Source organism: Oncorhynchus nerka, linkage group LG9b (genome assembly GCF_034236695.1).
Source record: "Oncorhynchus nerka isolate Pitt River linkage group LG9b, Oner_Uvic_2.0, whole genome shotgun sequence".
Classification (NCBI taxonomy): domain Eukaryota; kingdom Metazoa; phylum Chordata; class Actinopteri; order Salmoniformes; family Salmonidae; genus Oncorhynchus; species Oncorhynchus nerka.
The window spans coordinates 23,964,591-23,984,920 of NC_088424.1; the positions used below are offsets into that span (position 1 = coordinate 23,964,591).

A 20,330-nucleotide genomic window follows, 5' to 3' on the forward strand; every position below is an offset into this window, starting at 1 on the left:
TGTCGGTAATAAAGGCCTTTTGTGAGGAAAAACTTGTTCTAATTGGCTGGGCCTGGTTCCCCAGTGTGTGTGCCTGGCTCCCCAATGTGTGTGCCTGGCTGCCAAGTGGGTGGGCCAGGCTGCCAAGTGGGTGGGCCTATGCTCACCCATAGCTGCATCAATGCCCAGTCGTGTCCTCCATAGATTTGGGCCTAATTTTATTTCAATTGACTGATTTACTTATGAACTGTAACTCAGTAAAATCTTTGAAATTGTTGCATTTATATTTTTGTTCAGTGTAGATTTAACCTGGTTATTGATTTTGGGCAGTTGATTTACTGACCTTTGTAGATAGTAAGGTTCACAAAGTGTAGTTGAGGTCGTGTCATCGGTGTGATAGCAGCGCATTGGTTGGACAGAATTGTTTTTTTGGTGAAAGCATTGGGTTAAAGATGCCAATACTGTAGCATTTGAATGTTGAGTGGAACTCCACTAAGCCCAAGGATCTGTCTGGTCTAACCCCTTCTGGATGTAGGTGATCAGTTTGTTAGGACCATCATCACTAGTCTGGATCCATAGGAAACAACTGCTCAGTGTGTCTTGTCTAGCCTACTGTATATCAACCAATAATCCTACTTTGATGTTTACAGAAGTTATTCTGCAGTTGTGTACTGTAGATCTGATTCTTCTCACCTCTCTCTTGTTCTCTACCTCAGTTCTTGATCCAAACAGATTTTGACTACAGCCTTTCCAAGTCCTGTGAGTCTCTCCACAGTTCAGTGGAGCTGTGTCTTCTGGAGCCAACCCGAGTCCTGGATCCAACCCCAGTATTAGACCCTCTCCCCAAGACTCCGCCTCTTGGCAACAGCATCCACCCAGAGCATCGCGCCCTGGGCTTGTCCATCCATACAGATACTGAGCCCTTAAGCCTGGTCAACCATGGGAACTTCTCAGCGCCAGGGACAGGATTGGCCCAGTCAGACCCCTCAGAGGGCCGACGGAGGCTCTCGCTGCCAGGGAAACGCACAGCTCTGGACCTGGAGAGCCCCTGGACTACTGCACACAGATACAGTTCTGACCCTGGGAGTTAAGGGCAAAACAGTGTGTGTGTAACACTATCTCCCTGCTTATGGACATGGAGTCGTAAGAGGTACTCAAACAAAAACATATCCATACTGTTTCCCTCTCTGCCCGTGAAATAAAATGTCCTGTGCATGGATAAAATTATTTTCTGGTCATAGAAGTCCTCAAAGCATCACTTTTCACAGATTTATGCTACCATTTGCAGTATTGTATATGGAAACATATTTGTCCTTGTTAGTCAATATCTGTCTCTGCTGTATATGTCCTTGTTGTCACCATGTATGGGTTAAGTGTTAGCTGACTAACATAACTCTGTTCTGTCTCATGGAGTTGTGATGGGAGAGGTGCTGCTAATTTTCATTAGTCTACTGATGTTGCTCTAACGTCTGTCTGGCTCAATGGGTAACAGAAATGAATTCTGGGATCCATATCTAATTCTTAAATTACTGAACTGAATTAGCAAGCAATATGCAAACTGTAAAACATTTCTGTTCTGTTATCATTGTGCGGTATCCTCTCATCTAGTTAGTCTAGATGTTGAATGAGATGGCGTGCTCGCTGAGTAACATAATATCCAATCCTAGGCCAGCAGAGGATCACAGAATTATGACCTAATCTACTGAATGTAGTATCTGTCAGACCACAGCAATATTCCACGATGCAAGCGTATCACCTGGGCCTCAATTCTCCTCCTCTCTCTGACTGCAGAAGACCGACTACTCAGTTACTGTAACAAGCAACTCCAAGTGTAATGACAATTTTAGAGCAGGACCTGTATGTGTTAGAACATTTTAGTTTAGGTTGTATCTCTTGTTTGATAAAATATATTTCCAAGAAATCATTCAAAGAACATATAATTATGGATTATTGCTTAATTGTCATTCTGAATAGTACCATTAGCCTACCTATACTGTTATAGTGTGTTACTGTGTTACTGTCCAGTTCTGGGAAATAGATTACTGCAGGAAAAGTAGCTTGTTATGTAGGGATATATTGTAAAAAATCTGAACTATTATTGTTTGGGTCAGGGTACAGTATTTATTGATTCAGTTGAATAGAGTTACTGTGTAGCTTGATGTATATTTGATAATGAACAGTTGGATACTACTCATGAATAAAAAGATGAACAAGAAATGCATTGTTTTGTGTATGGTCATACCTTGAAACCATTCAAACATGGTCAATTGAACAGGCCAATGCACATGTCTTATTGCATGTTTGTTCACGTCCATTTTACTAAACATGAGTAATCTCACTTTTAGTGGGAATATATGAATTCATGACATGTATATACTTCAAATAAAAGCACTATACTGATCTGGATCTCAGGCCTGTGCAAATCTAAAGTGCCTCATAAAACATCTGGTCACTATCATGTCCTGAGATTCCCTTTTGAAATCGCAGAGGTAAGATATATTTATCATTCCATTCCAGCTATTACAATGACCCTGTCCTCATTTATCTCTGACCACCAGCCTTATTTGATAAAGTGATTTAAAGACAGAGATATTAGATCATAGTGCATGAATCATAAAGTCCTAACCCTAAAACCAGTCAGAGGGTGACCAGAATAGGCCTATGAATAAACAGCAACAGTTTGCCTATAGATGAAAGGTCCTTTAGATGTGACTGGTCCAACACTGGGTTAATGTGTTTATCCCATGTGTAACTCTGTGTTTGTGTCACACTGCTTTGCTTTATCTTGACCAGGTCGCAGTTGTAAATGAGAACTTGTTCTCAACTGGCCTACCTGGTTAAATAAAGGTTCAATATTTATTTTTTTGCTAGGGATTATATATTTACCAAATCAAATGAGACCATAATCTCTTAATTTGATAGAAAGCACTACATCACAGCACAGCAAGTGAATCTGAATGGATGGCGGTAGTCATGGTCTTAGATGTAACACCTGTTTGGTCTGACTTTGTTTACCTCAACTGGGAGAGACAGGTTTTTATTAGTGTCTTTGAGGTCAGGGCACTATGCCCAAGGATAAAGCAGCAGACCATTAATCCCTGAGCAGAGTAGGCTAAAGTTACACATGAGCTTGTAACACCAATTAGATGACATAATAATGAGCTGAGTGAGACAGGCCAGGCTGTGTTTCCATTGTGAGGATGAACAGAGAAACTACAGAATGTAAAATATCCCTGCATAGATTTGAAAGCGAGATGAGCTGCAAAGTGCCACGCCCCCGTTGCTCGTGTGTGTCCGGCATTGAGAACTGCCTCCATCCATATTGCCAATCAGTGCGCATTGTGCCCATACAGTATATAGAACTGTTGTCTACTCTAAATTATTGGCCAAATTTCGGCTCAAGAATGGAGAAATGGATGATAGTTAATTTTGTACAATCCCATCGGCTGAGTTGTCTTTCAACATATGTGGGCGGCATCTACACAGAAACGGTGTGGGAATTATGTGCCGCTCTGACAATCTCTGCGTCAAAAATAGAGAATCAAACGAAACACGGCAGCATTTCTCGACTGTAATAGGCTGAGCTTGGTGAAGTAGGCGGGCTGATTTTCTGCTGTCAAGTGAAGTGCTCTGTACAAGAAGGTAGAACAGACTTCGATCAGCGACATTCACGACAACAATTAACAAACGGATAAAAAAAAAGAGAAAACATAGGGTAAGTAAAATTATGAATAATTACAATTTACGGGAACACTGCAGCTCAGGTGATTATCTGGGTGGAAGTATTTGTGTATTTTTCTTTGCCTCAGAGATGTAGTAATTATTGATGAATGGTTACACGTTTTTTACGGAGCAAGAATCTCACAATATGCAGAGTAGACGCAGTCCTAGTCTGGTTGATGAATGTAATGTGCGATATTTATTGTTCATACACTATCACATTCTGTACCCAAATTGATGTTGTTTACATATCCACAGTGGGCGTGTTTGATTCACTCTCACCACGACCAATGCAGATCATTTTCTTTGTTATGTTGCCGCAGTTGAGTTAAGGGATGCTGACTGTAGACAGGTGTCCACCGCATCACAGATGGGTCCACTCCAACAGAGCAAACATTGGTCGTCGTTACATAAATGTGATATTATACAGCTTCGACATTATAAATCATCAAGATAACACCCATAGATGCATAAAGAGTGCAATGCTACAATCCCAGTGAGCACCGTCCGACTCCGAAGTCCATTGACATTGAAAAGACGTTGAAATTTGGTCCGTCCGCCTTGGCCTTGATTTTGGACGCGAACATAGACGTGTATGATTGGTTCAGATTTGGTCCAGTCCTGACCAAGTTTGGTCTTGTTTGGGGAAGGAGCTTATTAGAATAATACCCAGCATGCTTTGCAAGTGCTTTTTGTTTTTGTATTTATTAGGGATCCCCATTTGCTGATGCCAAGGCAGCAGCTACTTTTCCTGGGGTCCAAAAACATCAAGGCACTTACATTAAGGCACTTACATTACATATAAAACAAAAGATAAAACAATACATCCTCTAACATTATTACACCACTACATATCTACATTACAAAATGTATAATAGTACCATACAACAATATTACAACAATATTACAATGTACGTGTAGAATGCGTGTACTAGTGCTTGTGTGCTTATGCATGCTTCTTTTGACATTTACATTTTGGGCTTTTAGCAGTTACTCTTGTTCAGAGCGACTTACAGTCAGTGCATTCAACTATGGTACATAAACAACCACATACTATACCACAGCCATAGCATGAAAAACTTTTCTGTAATTGTTACAGATGATGTTATTGTAGTTGAAGTGTTCTGCTTTTTTTCTGTTGTTCTGAACTTAGATCACTGCCTAAGCTTTTGAAAAAGCTAACAAAAGTGCTTGTGATATATATGGTAGGAATAATACAAATTCCATGGCCTACTGCAATCTTCAGTTTGCTCCATTTTCCTATATTAATTATAATGCTAATTATTATTATTATTAATATAATGCTTACTTCATTGATATGTGGATATCTGTATGTATGTACGTTTGAAATCTGGCCATAGAACAATTACAAAAAAAATGTCCAAAAAATATGTATTTTCAACGTCTGTAAAATATGTATTTTTAACATCTGGAAAATATGCATTTTCAACGCCTGGAAAATATGCCTGGAAAATACGCATTTTAAACGCCTGGAAAATACGCATTTTAAACGCCCGGGAAATACGCATTTTAAACGCCCGGGAAATACGTATTTTCAATGTCCGGAAAAGACGTCTTTTCAACTTTCATTCAGAACCGATGTCAACGTAATTTTGCTCACTGGAAGGCTCATCTCTACAGAGAACACAAATACCACAAAGATGCCCCCCCCCCTTTCTCTCCTCTAGTTTACCTATTGTTAGTGAGGAGGATTCACCATCTTTATGGAATGTTTTCATTATTTATCTGCAGATTATTGCCAAAAAGCCTACCAGTATGCAAATGAGGGAGCCAAATGAACGGCTCTCGTACTCATTTTTGCCATGTGTTGGATTGGAAAATGTGCTGTTTTTCAGCAGATTTCTTGCAATTCTACACATTTTGCCATAGGGTGAAGAGAAATGTTTGTAGTTTTTAATATGAGATCTCAGGGAGACTAACTAACAACATCAATGGGGGCCCCCCAGCCAAAATAACAAGTTAAGATAGCTGGCCACTAAACTAATTTAGAGATATAAAACTTTTTAGCTGACATGGGTAATTGACTGACTATCAGTGACTGACATAACAAGAGTAAAACTGCAAAAATACAACCACATTTTTGCAGGGGAAATTAATCCGAGGGCCTTCAAAAGGGGGGCCATGTGGCCCGCGGACCGCCAGTTACCCATCCCTGGCCTAATGTATGCCATACAAGAAAATCTCTCTCTCTCAGTCATCTGGAATGGTGGGATTATAGTGCAATCCTCCACAGATTACGGGAGACCGAGCCAGAGGGACTTGGACAGCACAGCAGTGTCTGTCCATCAAGGTTCACAAGCAATGCAGAGGCAAATAACTGCCAGTCAGTCATTCTTTACAGATTGCTATGGTACTATGAGTAGAGATGTGTGGTACAGGGAAAATCATATTGAAGTAGTGATAGTGATGTTGAAGTTGGCTTTGCATGAAAGGGATGGAACTTTCTATTTTCAGTAAAACGATCCCCCGTTGTGAGAGCACAGTGAGGTAAATCCCAAGTGACACTATATGTTTGTTGTGGGGGGGAAGCTCAGTACGCCATGGCGTGCGGTTTCCTTGTCCGCTGCATGGTCTTGGTGTCAGGTCGAGGTCTGCTGATCTGTTGTGATGTCTAGCTTTTCTGTCATAAACCATCCTCATCATCTCCACTGTGAGATGCTGTCCACTGTGATCCAGGAGAACACCAGCCCTCCTCTTTCACAGTGGCCTTGGCCTCCCAACACCAGAGAGCTTAACATTAGAGGCAATGTGAGGGTGCAGTATGAGGAGGGCTGGGAGCCAGGGCCTTTGAGAAGAATCCAAATGAGTAGAATGTGATGTCATCCCCATTGGATGTCACTATGGCTCAGTCGGAAGATGGGTTCTTTGGAGAAATATTTCCTAGATGACTGATGTCGAGGACTTGTTTAGTTAGGTGGATTACACACTTGTTACTCAAATCAAATCAAATTTTATTTGTCACATGCACATGGTTAGCAGATGTTAATGCGGGTGTAGCGAAATGCTTGTGCTTCTAGTTCCGACCGTGTAGTAATATCTAACAAGTAATCGAACAATTTCACAACAACTACCTTATACACACAAGTGTAAAGGAATGAATAAGAATAAGTACATACAAATATATGAATGAGCGATGGCCGAACGGCATAGGCAAGATGCAGTAGATGGTATAGAGTACAGTATATACATATGAGATGAGTAGTGTAGAGTATGTAAACATTATATAAAGTGGCATAGTTTAAAGTGACTAGTGATACATTTATTACATCCAAATTGTAATTATTAAAGTGGCTAGAGATGAGTCAATATGTTGGCAGCAGTCACTCAATGTTAGTGATGGCTGTGTAACAGACATTGCTAGTTTCACAGTGAATAATAGAGGAGTTGTAAGATTGCAATATATTTTGAAATGCTGTACCTTCTTGTCATGATGAGTGTTATGAATCTAACATGATTGTGAGTTTTTAACGTGAAAGCTAGACTAGGACTGGTAATTGCCAAGAGGAACATGTGAGTGTGAATGAGAAAGTAAAATCCATCACTATGCATAAAGGACCAGGTCAGTAACCACAAGGTCAGGGACAATGCACAGTCAGGTGGCTGTCACACACACTCCTCACAACCATTCCTCGTGTGTGTCGATTTAGATGTGTTCACAAACTGGTGGTAAATACAGACCTCACCACTGTGCTCTGACTGAGTGACTGAGTGACTGTTTTCAGGGACTGTGTGTGTCTCCCCTGAGAGGATGAAACAGGGTGACAAAGCATTATATCAGCAGTAACCAGAGCTGGTGCCCATCATGCATGAGAGAGACATAAAAACGCAGACACATGACGAACACTAGGAGACCTGGCAACGCTTTTAACACATTAAGGCATGGTTTCCCAAACTCGGTTATGGGGCCCACTGGGTGCACATTTTGGTTTTTGCCCTAGCACTAAACAGCTGATTAAAGTAATAAAATATTGATGATGAGTTGGTTATTTGAATCAGCTGTGTTGTGCTAGGGCAAAAACCAAAAGATGCACCAAGAGGGGCCCCAGGACCGGGTTTGGGAAACCCTGCTGATTTATGGATCATCTGAGATTAACCAGCACAAAATAAGAGATAGATTAACCATAACTGGCTGACTACTGTCTATGCCCTGACATTAAACTGCCTGTTGGGTCAGAGAGCCAGCCCCCTCACTTAAAGATGCACAATGCGGAAATCGCTCCACCATTTCCTGGTTGCTAAAATGTCAGTTTATGTGACAATACAAGCAAGTATAGTGTAGAGAATCATTGTACTATCTAAACCGCTGTGATATATATTTTCCATAACCAAAAATATTGTATTTTCAGCTGTTTGAAGCTGGTGTACAAAACCGAGAGTAAAAGATGCAAAAACTAAATTTAGGAACAGGAACCATAGAAATAGTGCACATAGAAAATATCTACAGATATTGACAGATCCATAACTCACATTTTTATGTGAATTTGGTCAGGTCCCTAAAAAGTGACATATCCCAGTTTTAAAATAACAGCACAGCAATTATAGAGATTAACTGCTGTTTAAATAACCCACAAGGTAAAACAAAAGGTGGAAACTTAAAAAGGCCAGAGAGATAGTGACTAGTGATCTTTCACTCTGTGCTCTGTCACTGATGATATATATCACTGTTATGGTCCACTGTTATGGTCCACTGAGTCTGCAGTGTTTCCCCTATATAAATCGTGGCTACCACTTAGTACTGAGTGATTAGTGCTGTTTCGGTTCAGTTTCGGTTTTTATAATGTAGATGTATAGATGTAGACCATTGGGGGCTGCTGAGGGGAGGACAGCTCATAATAATTGCTGGAACAGAGCGATTGGAATGGCATCAAACCATGCGTTTGATGTATTTGATACCATTCCACTAATTCCTCTACAGCCATAACCACGCGCCCGTCCTGCCCAATTAAGGTGCCACCATCCTCCTGTGATGTAGACATAACTAATGCTGAATGGCCAATAGTAATTTAATCAGGTGACTCATACTACTGTAATAACTTCTTCAATTCAAATCAGTGTGGAAACACCTGTGAACGAACCTATTGCAGTGGATCAAAGGTCTGTAGGTGGGTGTAGTTATGTTAGTCATCTAGTGTTGGCAGTTAAGAGGTTAGCTGATACGTACAGTATCTGTCAATATAGTGACTGAAAGTGGGTGAGTACAGTACTTCTATTGCTGTGTGAACTACTGGATCAATATGCATTTTACGGTTATATGGGGGAAATACAATATGGCAATGTGAGGGGGGGGGAGAGGCTTACTGTGGGCATTTTGTGTAAACAGAACCCCCCCCGAACAATGCTGTTGTTTTGGATGGTAGGATAAAGCCGGGGATCCCCTGCCAAGCTGCTGGCCTAGGCCCACTTTGTGTGTTACTCTGTACTGTCAGTGTGTTAGGCAATGCTGTGTGTTACAGTAAACCTGCTGTGGTTTTGGGGATGATTGCGTGACAGACAGAGGGGGATTTAGTGAATATAATATAACAGGGCCTGGCTGTATGTGGAAGTGGGGACTAGGGTTGACTCTAGCTAGCACTAATCCCCATGCTGCAGAAACAGCTGGGTCTCTCAGGCTTTTACACTCAATCTGAGCATAAAGCAGAATTATGCTCCTTTATGTTAAATAGGAAATTGCACTCAAAGTTGCACTCAACTGGGAAGCTCTACATCAAATCTAATCAAAGTTTATTTGTCACGAGCGCCGAATAAAACAGGTATAGTAGACCTTACAGTGAAACTCTTACTTACAAGCCCTAACCAACAGTGCAATTTAAGTTTAAAAAAATAGGTATTAGGTAAAAAAATAGATAAGTAAAGAAATATAAAAGAAAACAGTAAAATGACAGTGAAAATAACAGTAGCGAGGCTATATACAGGTGGTACCGTTACAGAGTCAATGGGCGGGGGCACCGGTTAGTCGGGCTAATTGAGGTGATATGTACATGTAGGTATAGTTAAAGTGACTATGCATAGACGATAAACAGAAAGTAGCAGTAGCGGGGGTTGGTGGGTGGGAGGTGTCGCGACACAATGCAAATAGTCCGGGTAGCCATTTGATTACCTGTTCAGGAGTCTTATGGCTTGGGGGTAAAATCTGTTGAGAAACCTTTTGGTCCTAGACTTGGCGCTCCGGTACCGCTTGCCATGCGGTAGCAGAGAGAATAGTCTATGACTGGGGTGGCTGTGGTCTTTGACAATTTTTTGGGGCCTTCCTCTGACACCGCCTGGTGTAGAGGTGCTGGATGGCAGGCATCTTAGCCCCAGTGATGCTCTGGGCCGTACGCACTACCCTCTGTAGTGCATTTCCGTCAGAGGCCGAGCAGTTGCCGTAACAGGCAGTGATGCTCTCGATGTTTCAGTTGTAGAACCTTTTGAGGATCTGAGGATCCATGCCAAATCTTTTCAATCTCCTGAGGGGGAATAGGTTTTGTTGTGCCCTCTTTACGACCGTTTTTGTGTGTTTGGACCATTCTAGTTTGTTGGTGATGTGGACACCAAGGAACTTTTAAGCTCTCAACTTGCTCCACTACAGCCCAGTCGATGAGAATGGGGGCGTTCTCTGTCTTCCTTTTCCTGTAGTCCACAATCATCTCCTTTGTCTTGATTACGTTGAGGGATAGGTTGTTATTCTGGCACCACCCGGCCAGGTCTCTGACCTCCTCCATATAGGCTGTCTCGTCTTTGTCAGTGATCAGGCCTACCGCCGTTGTGTCATCTGCAAACTTAATGATAGTGTTGGAGTCATGCCTGGCCATGCAGTCGTGGATGAACAGGGAGTACAGGAGGAGACTGAACACGCATCCCTGAGGGGCTCCAGTGTTGAGGATCATCGTGGCAGATGTGTTGCTACCTACCCTCACTGGGGGAAGCCTGTCAGGAAGTCCAGAATCCAGTTTCAGAGGGAGATGTTTAGTCCCAGGATCCTTAGCTTAATGATGAGCTTTGAGGACACTATGGTGTCGAACGCTGAGCTGTAGTCAATTAATACCATTCTCATGTAGGTATTCCTTTGTCCAGGTGGGAAAGGGCAGTGTGGAGTGCAATAGAGGTTGCATGATCTGTTTGAGCAGTGTGCAAATTGGAGTGGGTCTAGGGTAGCAGTCAGACTGGGGGATGTAGCAGTCAGACTGAGGGATGTAGCAGTCAGACTGAGGGATGTAGCAGTCAGACTGGGGGATGTAGCAGTCAGACTGAGGGATGTAGCAGTCAGACTGAGGGATGTAGCAGTCAGACTGAGGGATGTAGCAGTCAGACTGAGGGATGTAGCAGTCAGACTGAGGGATGTAGCAGTCAGATTGAGGGATGTAGCAGTCAGACTGAGGGATGTAGCAGTCAGACTGGGGGATGTAGCAGTCAGACTGAGGGATGTAGCAGTCAGACTGAGGGATGTAGCAGTCAGACTGAGGGATGTAGCAGTCAGACTGAGGGATGTAGCAGTCAGACTGGGGGATGTAGCAGTCAGACTGAGGGATGTAGCAGTCAGACTGAGGGATGTAGCAGTCAGACTGAGGGATGTAGCAGTCAGACTGAGGGATGTAGCAGTCAGACTGGGGGATGTAGCAGTCCAGAACCTAATCATGTGATGAGGTAAGACAATGATGTGTGGCAGATAGAATGTTGTACCACTAAATGTATACTACAAAATGTACTGTCACAACCTATTTAATACTAATGCTTGAATAATTGTATTTCTCCTTTTTTTGGTTTGCTTTTATTTTTCTGTGTTTTATTTTTGTGTTATTTTTATTCATGTTTATGTTATGATTTGTCCGCTCTTCTCCCAACCATAGGGAAGAGATGGGATGGGGGGTAGTGGGTGGGTGGATGGGCATGAAAAGATTGTTCCTGTATTATGAATTACTGTTCCTGTTACTAAATATTGTTATTGTGCGGGAATAATTGTAATGAATGGAGTTACCTTCAAAGGGAAGTTAGAGGTAGAGAGGACTCTCTTTGAATGAAAAAACCTGTATATAGAAGGGAAAAGGCTTCTGAAACCGTCTAAATTCAGGGTTCATTAGAAGAGAGAAAAGACAGCCTAATTGATTGAATGGGGATCAGAGAACAGAAAGGATTGAAGAGAAGAAAGACTGATATGGTAAGCAGAACTTTTAAAGGAAGAGGGGTATAACATGAAATACAGCAGAGTAGATTAAGATTTGGAGGTGGAGATTGAGTTCAGAAAGAGAGGGGTCGTTCTACTCTTCGAAAAGAGTACCCTTTGATATTTTACGTATAAATTGTGCACCAATATCGAATTTTAAAAGCCTTTTATATTAAATGAAATTAACTTTAATATAGACCACATGCAAAATTCAATAAATTAGTGATTAATTTATCAGTCCCTCACTTTATGGTCAACCCTGTTACGTGAACTGAACTGAACTTTTAATATGATGAAACTATTCCTTTTCAAAAGTTATTTTCAAAAGAAACATTGAACATCTAATAGTCAAATCATAGTGTAAAAGCAGGTGAGCTGGGTATACCCTTTTTGTCAAATTTCTGGTGTTTTGTGGTGTAAAACTGAAAGGATTGAGCATAACACGTCAACTCTGTTACCCATAGATAGACAGGCTGGAAATGTTTTAACAATTTACTTTGTTTTGTGAAGCTCCTCCCTGTTACAGACGACTAGTTTCCATTCTTCCTCTCACAAGGGAATGTTTGGCTGATTTAAGATGAAATCGTCAATGCTGTTACTGACAACCCTGTTACATTATTTGGCACTTAGTAGGAACTTACTGAACTCTGAACTCTTTAACCTCTTTATTACAGAATGTTAACACTTGTGAAACATTTTATTTTTCAAAGTTACACTACCCAAAAAGTACTCAGTTGATGGAGCGACACAGGGACATTAATTTGATGTTTGTATGCATCTTTCCTACATTGGATGGATGCACAAACGCTGAGCTGTGATTTAGCTATTTTATTAACTGCTGTGGTCCTGCCTGAATGCGTGCTTGTTTGCCGCGTTTTGACAGTGAATTTTGATGAGGTTTATGTGTGTCACGCAATATTTTCTCTCTCCCATGAGCTGCTACAAAGTGTGTCAATGTAGTGATCTGACTATTCCTACTGTACTTAGTGTGGCTGCTCCTAAAACAATGGGGCACAGTTTCAACTATGGCCAACAAACACTGTACACACTCAAATATGCAGGCTGGTGCACAATAGCAGCATGGAGATACTTGTTTGAGTGTGTTTGTGTGTGCCTGTGTGTTTGTGGATGTGTGTGTTTGTGTAGTGTCCGGACAGTGATCGCTTGTTCATGTGTGAAGGAAGAGAGCGTGATGAGTGGAGGGGACGGAGGAAAAAGGATGAAGATGTGGGTGTGCATGTCTATCTGTGTGGCCGTGAGTGTGAGGAGTTCCACTGATAGACCATTTGTGTAGAGCAGCTCTCAACGTATGTATTAGTTTCGCTGTCTTTCTCACAAAGATAAACTCATTATGAGGAGTAAATGGTGCATTGTGAAGAGAGGAGAATGTCCTCCCTCTTTAAAGCGAGCTTGCATGCTTCTATCCCCTACTGCACTGTAGCACGCAGGGCTGGATCACGTAAGGCGAAGAAAAGCATGCGGTTTTGCAACAAAGTAGCAATAGCTACCCACTTTTACAATAATTTGAAATTATAATCCAGGGTAATTCATTAAATGAATAACTTCCACGGTTTAGACAGTTAACCCTTCAGGTTCCTTGCATAGGCGTAGTGAGTACTCCATTCATTGGTTACTGTACTGTATGTGTTCAGTACACCCAAATGGCTCTCTCCGCTTTTTGGAACACAGTGGTGGGGTTCCAGGTCATCTTTATTGCACTGCTCAGGCTATCAGATCTAACAGCAGCTGGAAACCACTTTCATATGATAGCATATTGCAGTCTTCTGCACAGCGCCAAAAAGGATGCCCTGGAACGTGGCCAGTAACTGGCTTTGATTACACAGCTGCTGGTCGGAACCACCTCTCTCAAAGAGAAGCGCTCTGGAACGACACCTGATGCCTGGTGCAGATTAACGACTGAACATGTCTTATTAGTCTCAGGTGTGTGTCTGCTCTTATCTCAGACAGCGTCTCACTCTTACAACTCCACCTCAACCATGCTGATTTCATTACGATTCCAGGTTCATCGGAACACTGACACCCTTTTATATCAAACTAGGAACACTCTTCCATGCATGTGGTTCACACAGAGTTTGATGCTGTTACTCACCTGAAGTGTTTATAATTGACCCATTTACTACAGTGTTGTGACACAGGGAGAAATTAGTCATCAATGAATGATGTTATATGCTGTCAAACCAGTGGAAATATGACTACCCAATTTATGTCAACATCAAGTAATATCTGTGTGATATCTTTGCAACTATGCAATAATGCAACACAAATAACGCAACACTTTCAGTGTTGCATAATTGTTGTTACTGTACCAAAAATAAGATAGAATATGTCTCCAACCATGAAAAGGCCAAATATTGGTTTATTGGTAGGACCAGATGGCCGACGATAAAACACACACAGACACACATATAGCAGAGAGGAGCAGTGATATCTTATGAAAATAACTAAAGAAGCCAAACTGAGCTTGGCCCCACTAAGTGAGCTGCATGGCACTGCAGCAAACTTTCATAATAGTGGCACATGAAGGAGGCAATGCTAGCTGTGAGAGGAGAGAGCAGAGCATGACTCTGTCAGTAGCTGATCACTACGGGGGTCTTTACTTAACAGGCAGATAGTGCCCTGTGAGAAATTAGAGCAATGCAAAAACCACAGCATGACAACTTGTCTGTTGGCCTGAATAGGCCTAGTTTATAATGTGTTCTGCAGTGGTGGTGGGTACTAATGTAGGGTCAGGACAGCTAGCTGCAGTGGGGGAAAGAGGATGTGGGAGAGACGGCAGGAGGAGACTGTCCCCGATTATGGTGACATCGTTCATTAATATCTTTTACGGTTCCAGACATTTTTTGATTTTACATGGACTCTGTTCTGGTCTCTTCCCAGAGCCACTGTGTCTAGTTTAACGACATGTAGACCCATGAGTTTTGGCTAGCAATAACCCAGTCTTATGTCAAACCCTGTTCTTATTGTGGGCTGGGGGATGGTGTCTGTCAGCTAGGCTATATCCCCCACTGGGAGATGACCTTTTGGCCTAAATACCCCCCCATGTTAAAGAGGCAGTGGTTTGTCTGCTGCTGAATTTAGTAGGGTGCACATATGGTGACAACCATTCGCCAAGATCAGCCATCAATATGAACTTTGATTGGTGGGCCTGAAAACAAGTATTCAGTTGTGGCGGAATGCAGTATTGGTTTAGCACCAAATATTGTACTGATGGATGATGATAATAATGTGTATGATGATGATGTGTATGATGATGCTGATGACCTGTGACCTCTAACCTCTGTGGTCTCTCCCTTTCAGGATAATGGACCTAAGCTTGCATGACGCTCTCAGGGACGGGGTGCCTAAGTCAGGACCGGACAGCCTGGTGAGGAGGGACTTCATGGCCTCCCTTGAGAAAGAAACTTTTGATGACAAAGTGGGCGAGACTGTAGGAAAGACTGACTACCGCCCTCTGCTGGACGGAAAGGATGGGAAAGGTAAGCTGGGATGCAGGATGCAGACTTTGTGATATTGGGAAAACCCATAGAGAATTGGGGCAGCAGAGACAATCCAGTGAGAGGATTTTGCTGGTTGTTTTACTCAGTAAAGGCAAACATTGTGATGTATAGCTGGATGGCAGCTGCTTGCCTTACAGCTGAAATCCCTTCCCCCAATGTTATCCTTTGTATCTATGCAGATTATCCATATCTCATGTAAGCATACAAAATAACATACACATATGCTATTTATATATAGCATATACAGTACTCTGTGTGTACAGTATAGTATGTGTATTGTGTAAGTGAATGTGTTGAATCATGGAGAGAGCAGAGACCTAAGGGACAGAGGAACCAGGCCAGACAATGTTCAGGAACAGAACCACTCCCATCCAGCTCCTGCTATTTACTCTGCTCTCTTCCTGCCACAGCTCAGGCTGCATGAATACTGTCTGATTTGTGTATGTGTGTGTGTGTGTATGTGTATGTGTGTGTGTGTGTGTGTGTGTGTGTGTGTGTGTGTGTGTGTGTGTGTGTGTGTAGGGACAATGTCTATATACAGTGCATTCGGAAAGTATTCAGACCCCTTGACTTTTCCCACGTTTTGTTAAATTACAGCCATATTCTAAAATGGATTAAATCAAATCTACACACAATACCACATAATAACAATGCGAAAACATTTTTTTTTTATTATTGCAAGTTTATTAAAACTAAAAACAGAAATACCTTATTTACATAAGTATTAAGACAATTTGGCTATGAGACTCCAAATTGAGCTCAGGTGCAACCTGTTTCCATTGATCATCCTTGAGCTGTTTCTACAACCTGATTGGAGTCCACTTGTGGTAAATTATATTGATTGGACATGATTTGGAAAGGCACACACCTGTCTATTTAAGGTTCCATAGTTGACAGTGCATGTTAGAGCAAAATCCAAGCCATGAGGTCGAAAGAATTGTCCGTAGAGCTCTGAGACAGGGTTGTGTCGAGGAACAGATCTGGAGAAGGGTATCAAAACATTTCTTTGGCATTAAAGGTCCACAAGAACACAGTGGCCTCCAGCATTCTTAAATTGAAGAAGTTTGTACTGACTCTAAAGGGTCTGAATACTTATCTAAATTTGATTTTTCAGTTTTTTGTTTTTAATACATTTCTGTACCTGTTTTTTCTTTGTAATCATTGTGATATTTTGTGTAGATTGATAAGAGAAAATTTTTTTAAATCCATTTTAGAATAAGGCTGTAACTTTACAATATGTGGAAAAAGTCAAGGGGTCTGAATACTTTCCGAATGCATTGTAAAAACGAGTCATTGCAGTCATTGGGATCTCTGTGATTCAGTGGTAATGTGCACTGATGTTATTATGATTGGGTTTTTCCTGAACTTCTTGGGTGGCAACTTCCCCCTGACTCACTGAGAGAAAGAAAATGGCTACTGGAAAAGTCCTGTGTTTGTTTCCCTCTGCCAAGAAAGTACTTCACAGTTCATGAGAACTGTCATGAGCATGAGGGGAAATTCACTCCTTTGGGCCATACCGTCACTGTTGTTCACCCTCAAATTTAGTTGTTTATTGTGAAGTATGGGGATAGCTGAATTATCCGCTTTTGGTTATGTTGGATGGCAATTGGTCTTTTAGCCCCAGAGTAAAATAGCTAATTTGCACAGAAATAACAACAGAGAAACTGAGAAAAAAAATGTAAGAACAAAAAGTTCAGTGAATGAAGATTCTGTTTTATAGCTATACAATTGGACAACGCTGCTTCTCACAGTAACGGTAGAAGAACCAAATATGACAGAATATGATAAAGCTCATATGTACAGTGATTAGTGGTCTGGTCTAAAAAATATCCCAATGTCCCAATGACACTGCCCTGTGTAGGGTGCCGTCTTTCGGATGGGACGTTAAACGGGTGTCCTGACTCTCTGAGGTCAGTAAAGATCCCATGGCACTTATCGTAAGAGTAGGGGTGTTAACCCCGGTGTCCTGACTCTCTGAGGTCATTAAAGATCCCATGGCACTTATCGTAAGAGTAGGGGTGTTAACCCCGGTGTCCTGACTCTCTGAGGTCATTAAAGATCCCATGGCACTTATCGTAAGAGTAGGGGTGTTAACCCCAGTGTCCTGGCTAAATTCCCAATCCGGCCCTCAAACCATCACGGTCACCTAATAATCCCCAGGTTACAATTGGCTCAATCATCCCCTTCCTCTCCCCTGTAACTATTCCCCAGGTCGTTGCTGTAAATGAGAACGTGTTCTCAGTCAACTTACCTGGTAAAATAACAGATAAATAAAAAATAAATAAAAATAAAATAAATTAGTCTCCTCCACTCCATATAGTATCCTTTCTCCCAGGCAGTTCTTTCAGATCCAGCCCTCTAACCACAGACACGGTCTCATTATACCGCAGACTGACAGCACTCCCAGCGCCAAAAGCACTCATACTCTCTACCTCTCTGGAATGGTTCATATGTGTAGCTGGTAGTCAGGCGTAGGACAGCAGATATGAGTAATCAACGTACTTTTACTCAAAATAACAAATGTACAAAGTAACAAATACACGCACACCATGACAGACCGAAAATACAATAAACAATCACTCACAAAAAAACATGGGGGAACAGAGGGTTAAATAATGAACAAGTAATTGTGGGATTGAAATCAGGTGTGTAAAACAAAGATAAACAAATGGAAAATGAAAAATGGATCGGCAGTCGCTAGAAGGACGGTAACGTTGACCGCCGAACGCCACCCGAACAAGCAGAGGGACCGACTTTGGCGCAAGTCATGACACTCTCTCTTTCTCTACCTCTCTCTGGCTCCAGCCGCGTGCCAACACCGACATCGGGGACGACCCGGAGGACGAGGCGCAGGGCGATCCGGATGGAGACGGTGGAAATCCCGCAGCAACGAAGGGTCCAGGACGTCCTCCACCGGCACCCAGCATCTCTCCTCTGGACCGTACCCCTCCCACTCCACGACGTACTGAGACCGCTCGCCCGACGCCTTGAGTCCAGGATAGCTCGAACAGCATATGCCGGGGCCCCCTCCATGTCCAGAGGGGGCGGAGGAACCTCCCGCACCTCAGCTTCCTGGAGTTGATCAGCCAACATCGGCCTAAGGAGAGACACATGGAATGAGGGATTAATACGATAATTTGGGGGAAGCTGTAACCTGTAGCATACCTCGTTCAGTCTCCTCAGGACTTTTAATGGCCCCACAAACCACAGACCCAGCTTCTGGCAGGGCAGGCGGAGGGGCAGGTTTCAGGTCGAGAGCCAGACCCGGTCCCCCGGTGCAAACACCGGGGCCTCGCTGCGGTGGCGGTCAGCGCCCTCTTTTTGCCCGTTGTAGGCGCACATGGGCGGCGTCCCAGGGCTCCTCCAAGCACTTGAACCATTTGTCCAACGCAGGAGCTTCGATCTGGCTCTTGATGCCACTGTGCCAGAACCAGCTGATATCCCAGTACGCACTGGAAAGGAGAGAGGTTAGTGGAGGAGTGGCAAAGTGAGTTTTGGGCCATCTCTGCCCAGGGGATGAACAGCGCCCACTCCCCCGGCCGGTCCTGGCAATATGACCGCAGAAACCTACCCACATCCTGGTTTATTCTCTCCACCTGCCCGTTACTCTCGGGTGAAAACCGGAGGTGAGGCTGACCGAGACCCCCAGACGTTCCATGAAAGCTCTCCAGACCCTGGACGTGAACTGGGGACCTCGATCAGAGACTATGTCTTCAGGAACCCCGTAGTGCCGGAAGACATGAGTGAACAGGGCCTCTGCAGTCTGTAGGGCCGTAGGGAGACCGGGCAAAGGGAGGAGACGGCAGGACTTAGAAAACCGATCTACAATGACCAGGATCGTGGTGTTGCCCTGTGAGGGAGGAAGATCCGTCAGGATATCCACTGACAGGTGCGACCACGGCCGCTGTGGAACGGGTAGGGGCTGTAATTTCCCTCTGGGCAGTTGCCTGGGAGCCTTGCACTGGGCGCACACCGAGCAGGAGGAAGACCCTCATGTACTTGGCCAAGGTGGGCCACCAGTACTTCCCACTAAGACAACGCACCGTCCGCCCGATGCCATAATGACCAGAGGAGGGTGACGTATGGGCCCAATAGAACAAACGGTCGCAGACAGCAGACAGAACGTACAGGCGCCCAGCTGGACACTGGGGGGGGGGGGGGGGAGTGGTTGACAAACCCCATAAACCGCTGCACTTCCTTTACCGTGGTGGGAGTAGGCCAATTACGCACGGCTGAAATTAGGTCACTCTCCATCTCCACCCCTGACGTGGAAATGCGGTACCCTGAGAAGGAGATGGACTGTTGGAAGAACAGACATTTATCAGCCTTGGCGTACAGGTCATGCTCCAACAGTCGACCAAGCACCCTGCGCACCAGGGACACATGCTCGGCGCGTGTAGCGGAGTATATCAGAATGTCATCAATATACACCACTACACCCTGCCCGTGCAGGTCCCGGAAAATCTCATCAACAGAGGCTTGGAAGACTGATGGAGCATTCATCAACCCGAACCGCATGACAAGGTACTCATAGTGCCCTGAGGTGGTACTAAATGCTGTCTTCCACTCGTCCCCCCCCCCCCCCCCCGGATATGCACCAGGTTGTAAGCGATCCTGAGATCCAATTTTGTGAAGAAGCGCACCCCGTGCATTGCCTCGATCGCACTGGCGATGAGAGGCGGTGGGTAGCTGTACCTCACAGTGATCTGATTGATCCCTCGATAGTCAATACACGGGCCCAGACCCCCATCCTTCTTCATCACAAAAAATCAACTTGAGGAGGCAAGTGAAGTGGAGGGCCGAATGTATCCCTGCCCCAGGGATTCGGAGACATGTTTCCATAGCCACTGTCTCCTCCTGTGAGAGGATACACGTGACTCCTGCGTCTACCAGGAGATTTATCGCACAATACCCCCGCCGATGAGGTGGTCATTTAGTCGCCCTCTTCTTAC

General features: G+C 43.5%; 2 protein-coding genes across 6 annotated transcripts in view; both read left to right on the forward strand.

Moving 5' to 3' along the window:
• LOC115114849 (potassium voltage-gated channel subfamily H member 6-like) overlaps window positions 1-2,177 on the forward strand; it is a 70,858-nt gene extending 68,681 nt beyond the window's left edge. The window contains exon 17 of the mRNA XM_065013447.1: window positions 696-2,177. Within this exon, the coding sequence (XP_064869519.1) occupies window positions 696-1,070 (375 nt within the window). The 3' untranslated portion in view covers window positions 1,071-2,177. The remainder of the gene's footprint in view (window positions 1-695) is intronic.
• A 1,329-nt stretch (window positions 2,178-3,506) lies between these two features.
• Window positions 3,507-20,330, forward strand: part of LOC115114478 (microtubule-associated protein 4-like) — a 73,798-nt gene continuing 56,974 nt past the window's right edge. For 3 of the 5 annotated variants that reach the window (XM_029642740.2, XM_029642741.2, XM_029642742.2), the window contains exons 1-2: window positions 3,507-3,694; window positions 15,179-15,357. In XM_029642740.2, coding sequence (XP_029498600.1) covers window positions 15,183-15,357 — 175 coding nt within the window. In that variant the 5' untranslated portion in view covers window positions 3,507-3,694; window positions 15,179-15,182. The remainder of the gene's footprint in view (window positions 3,695-15,178; window positions 15,358-20,330) is intronic. The other 2 variants (XM_029642738.2, XM_029642739.2) reach the window with 1 other exon arrangement.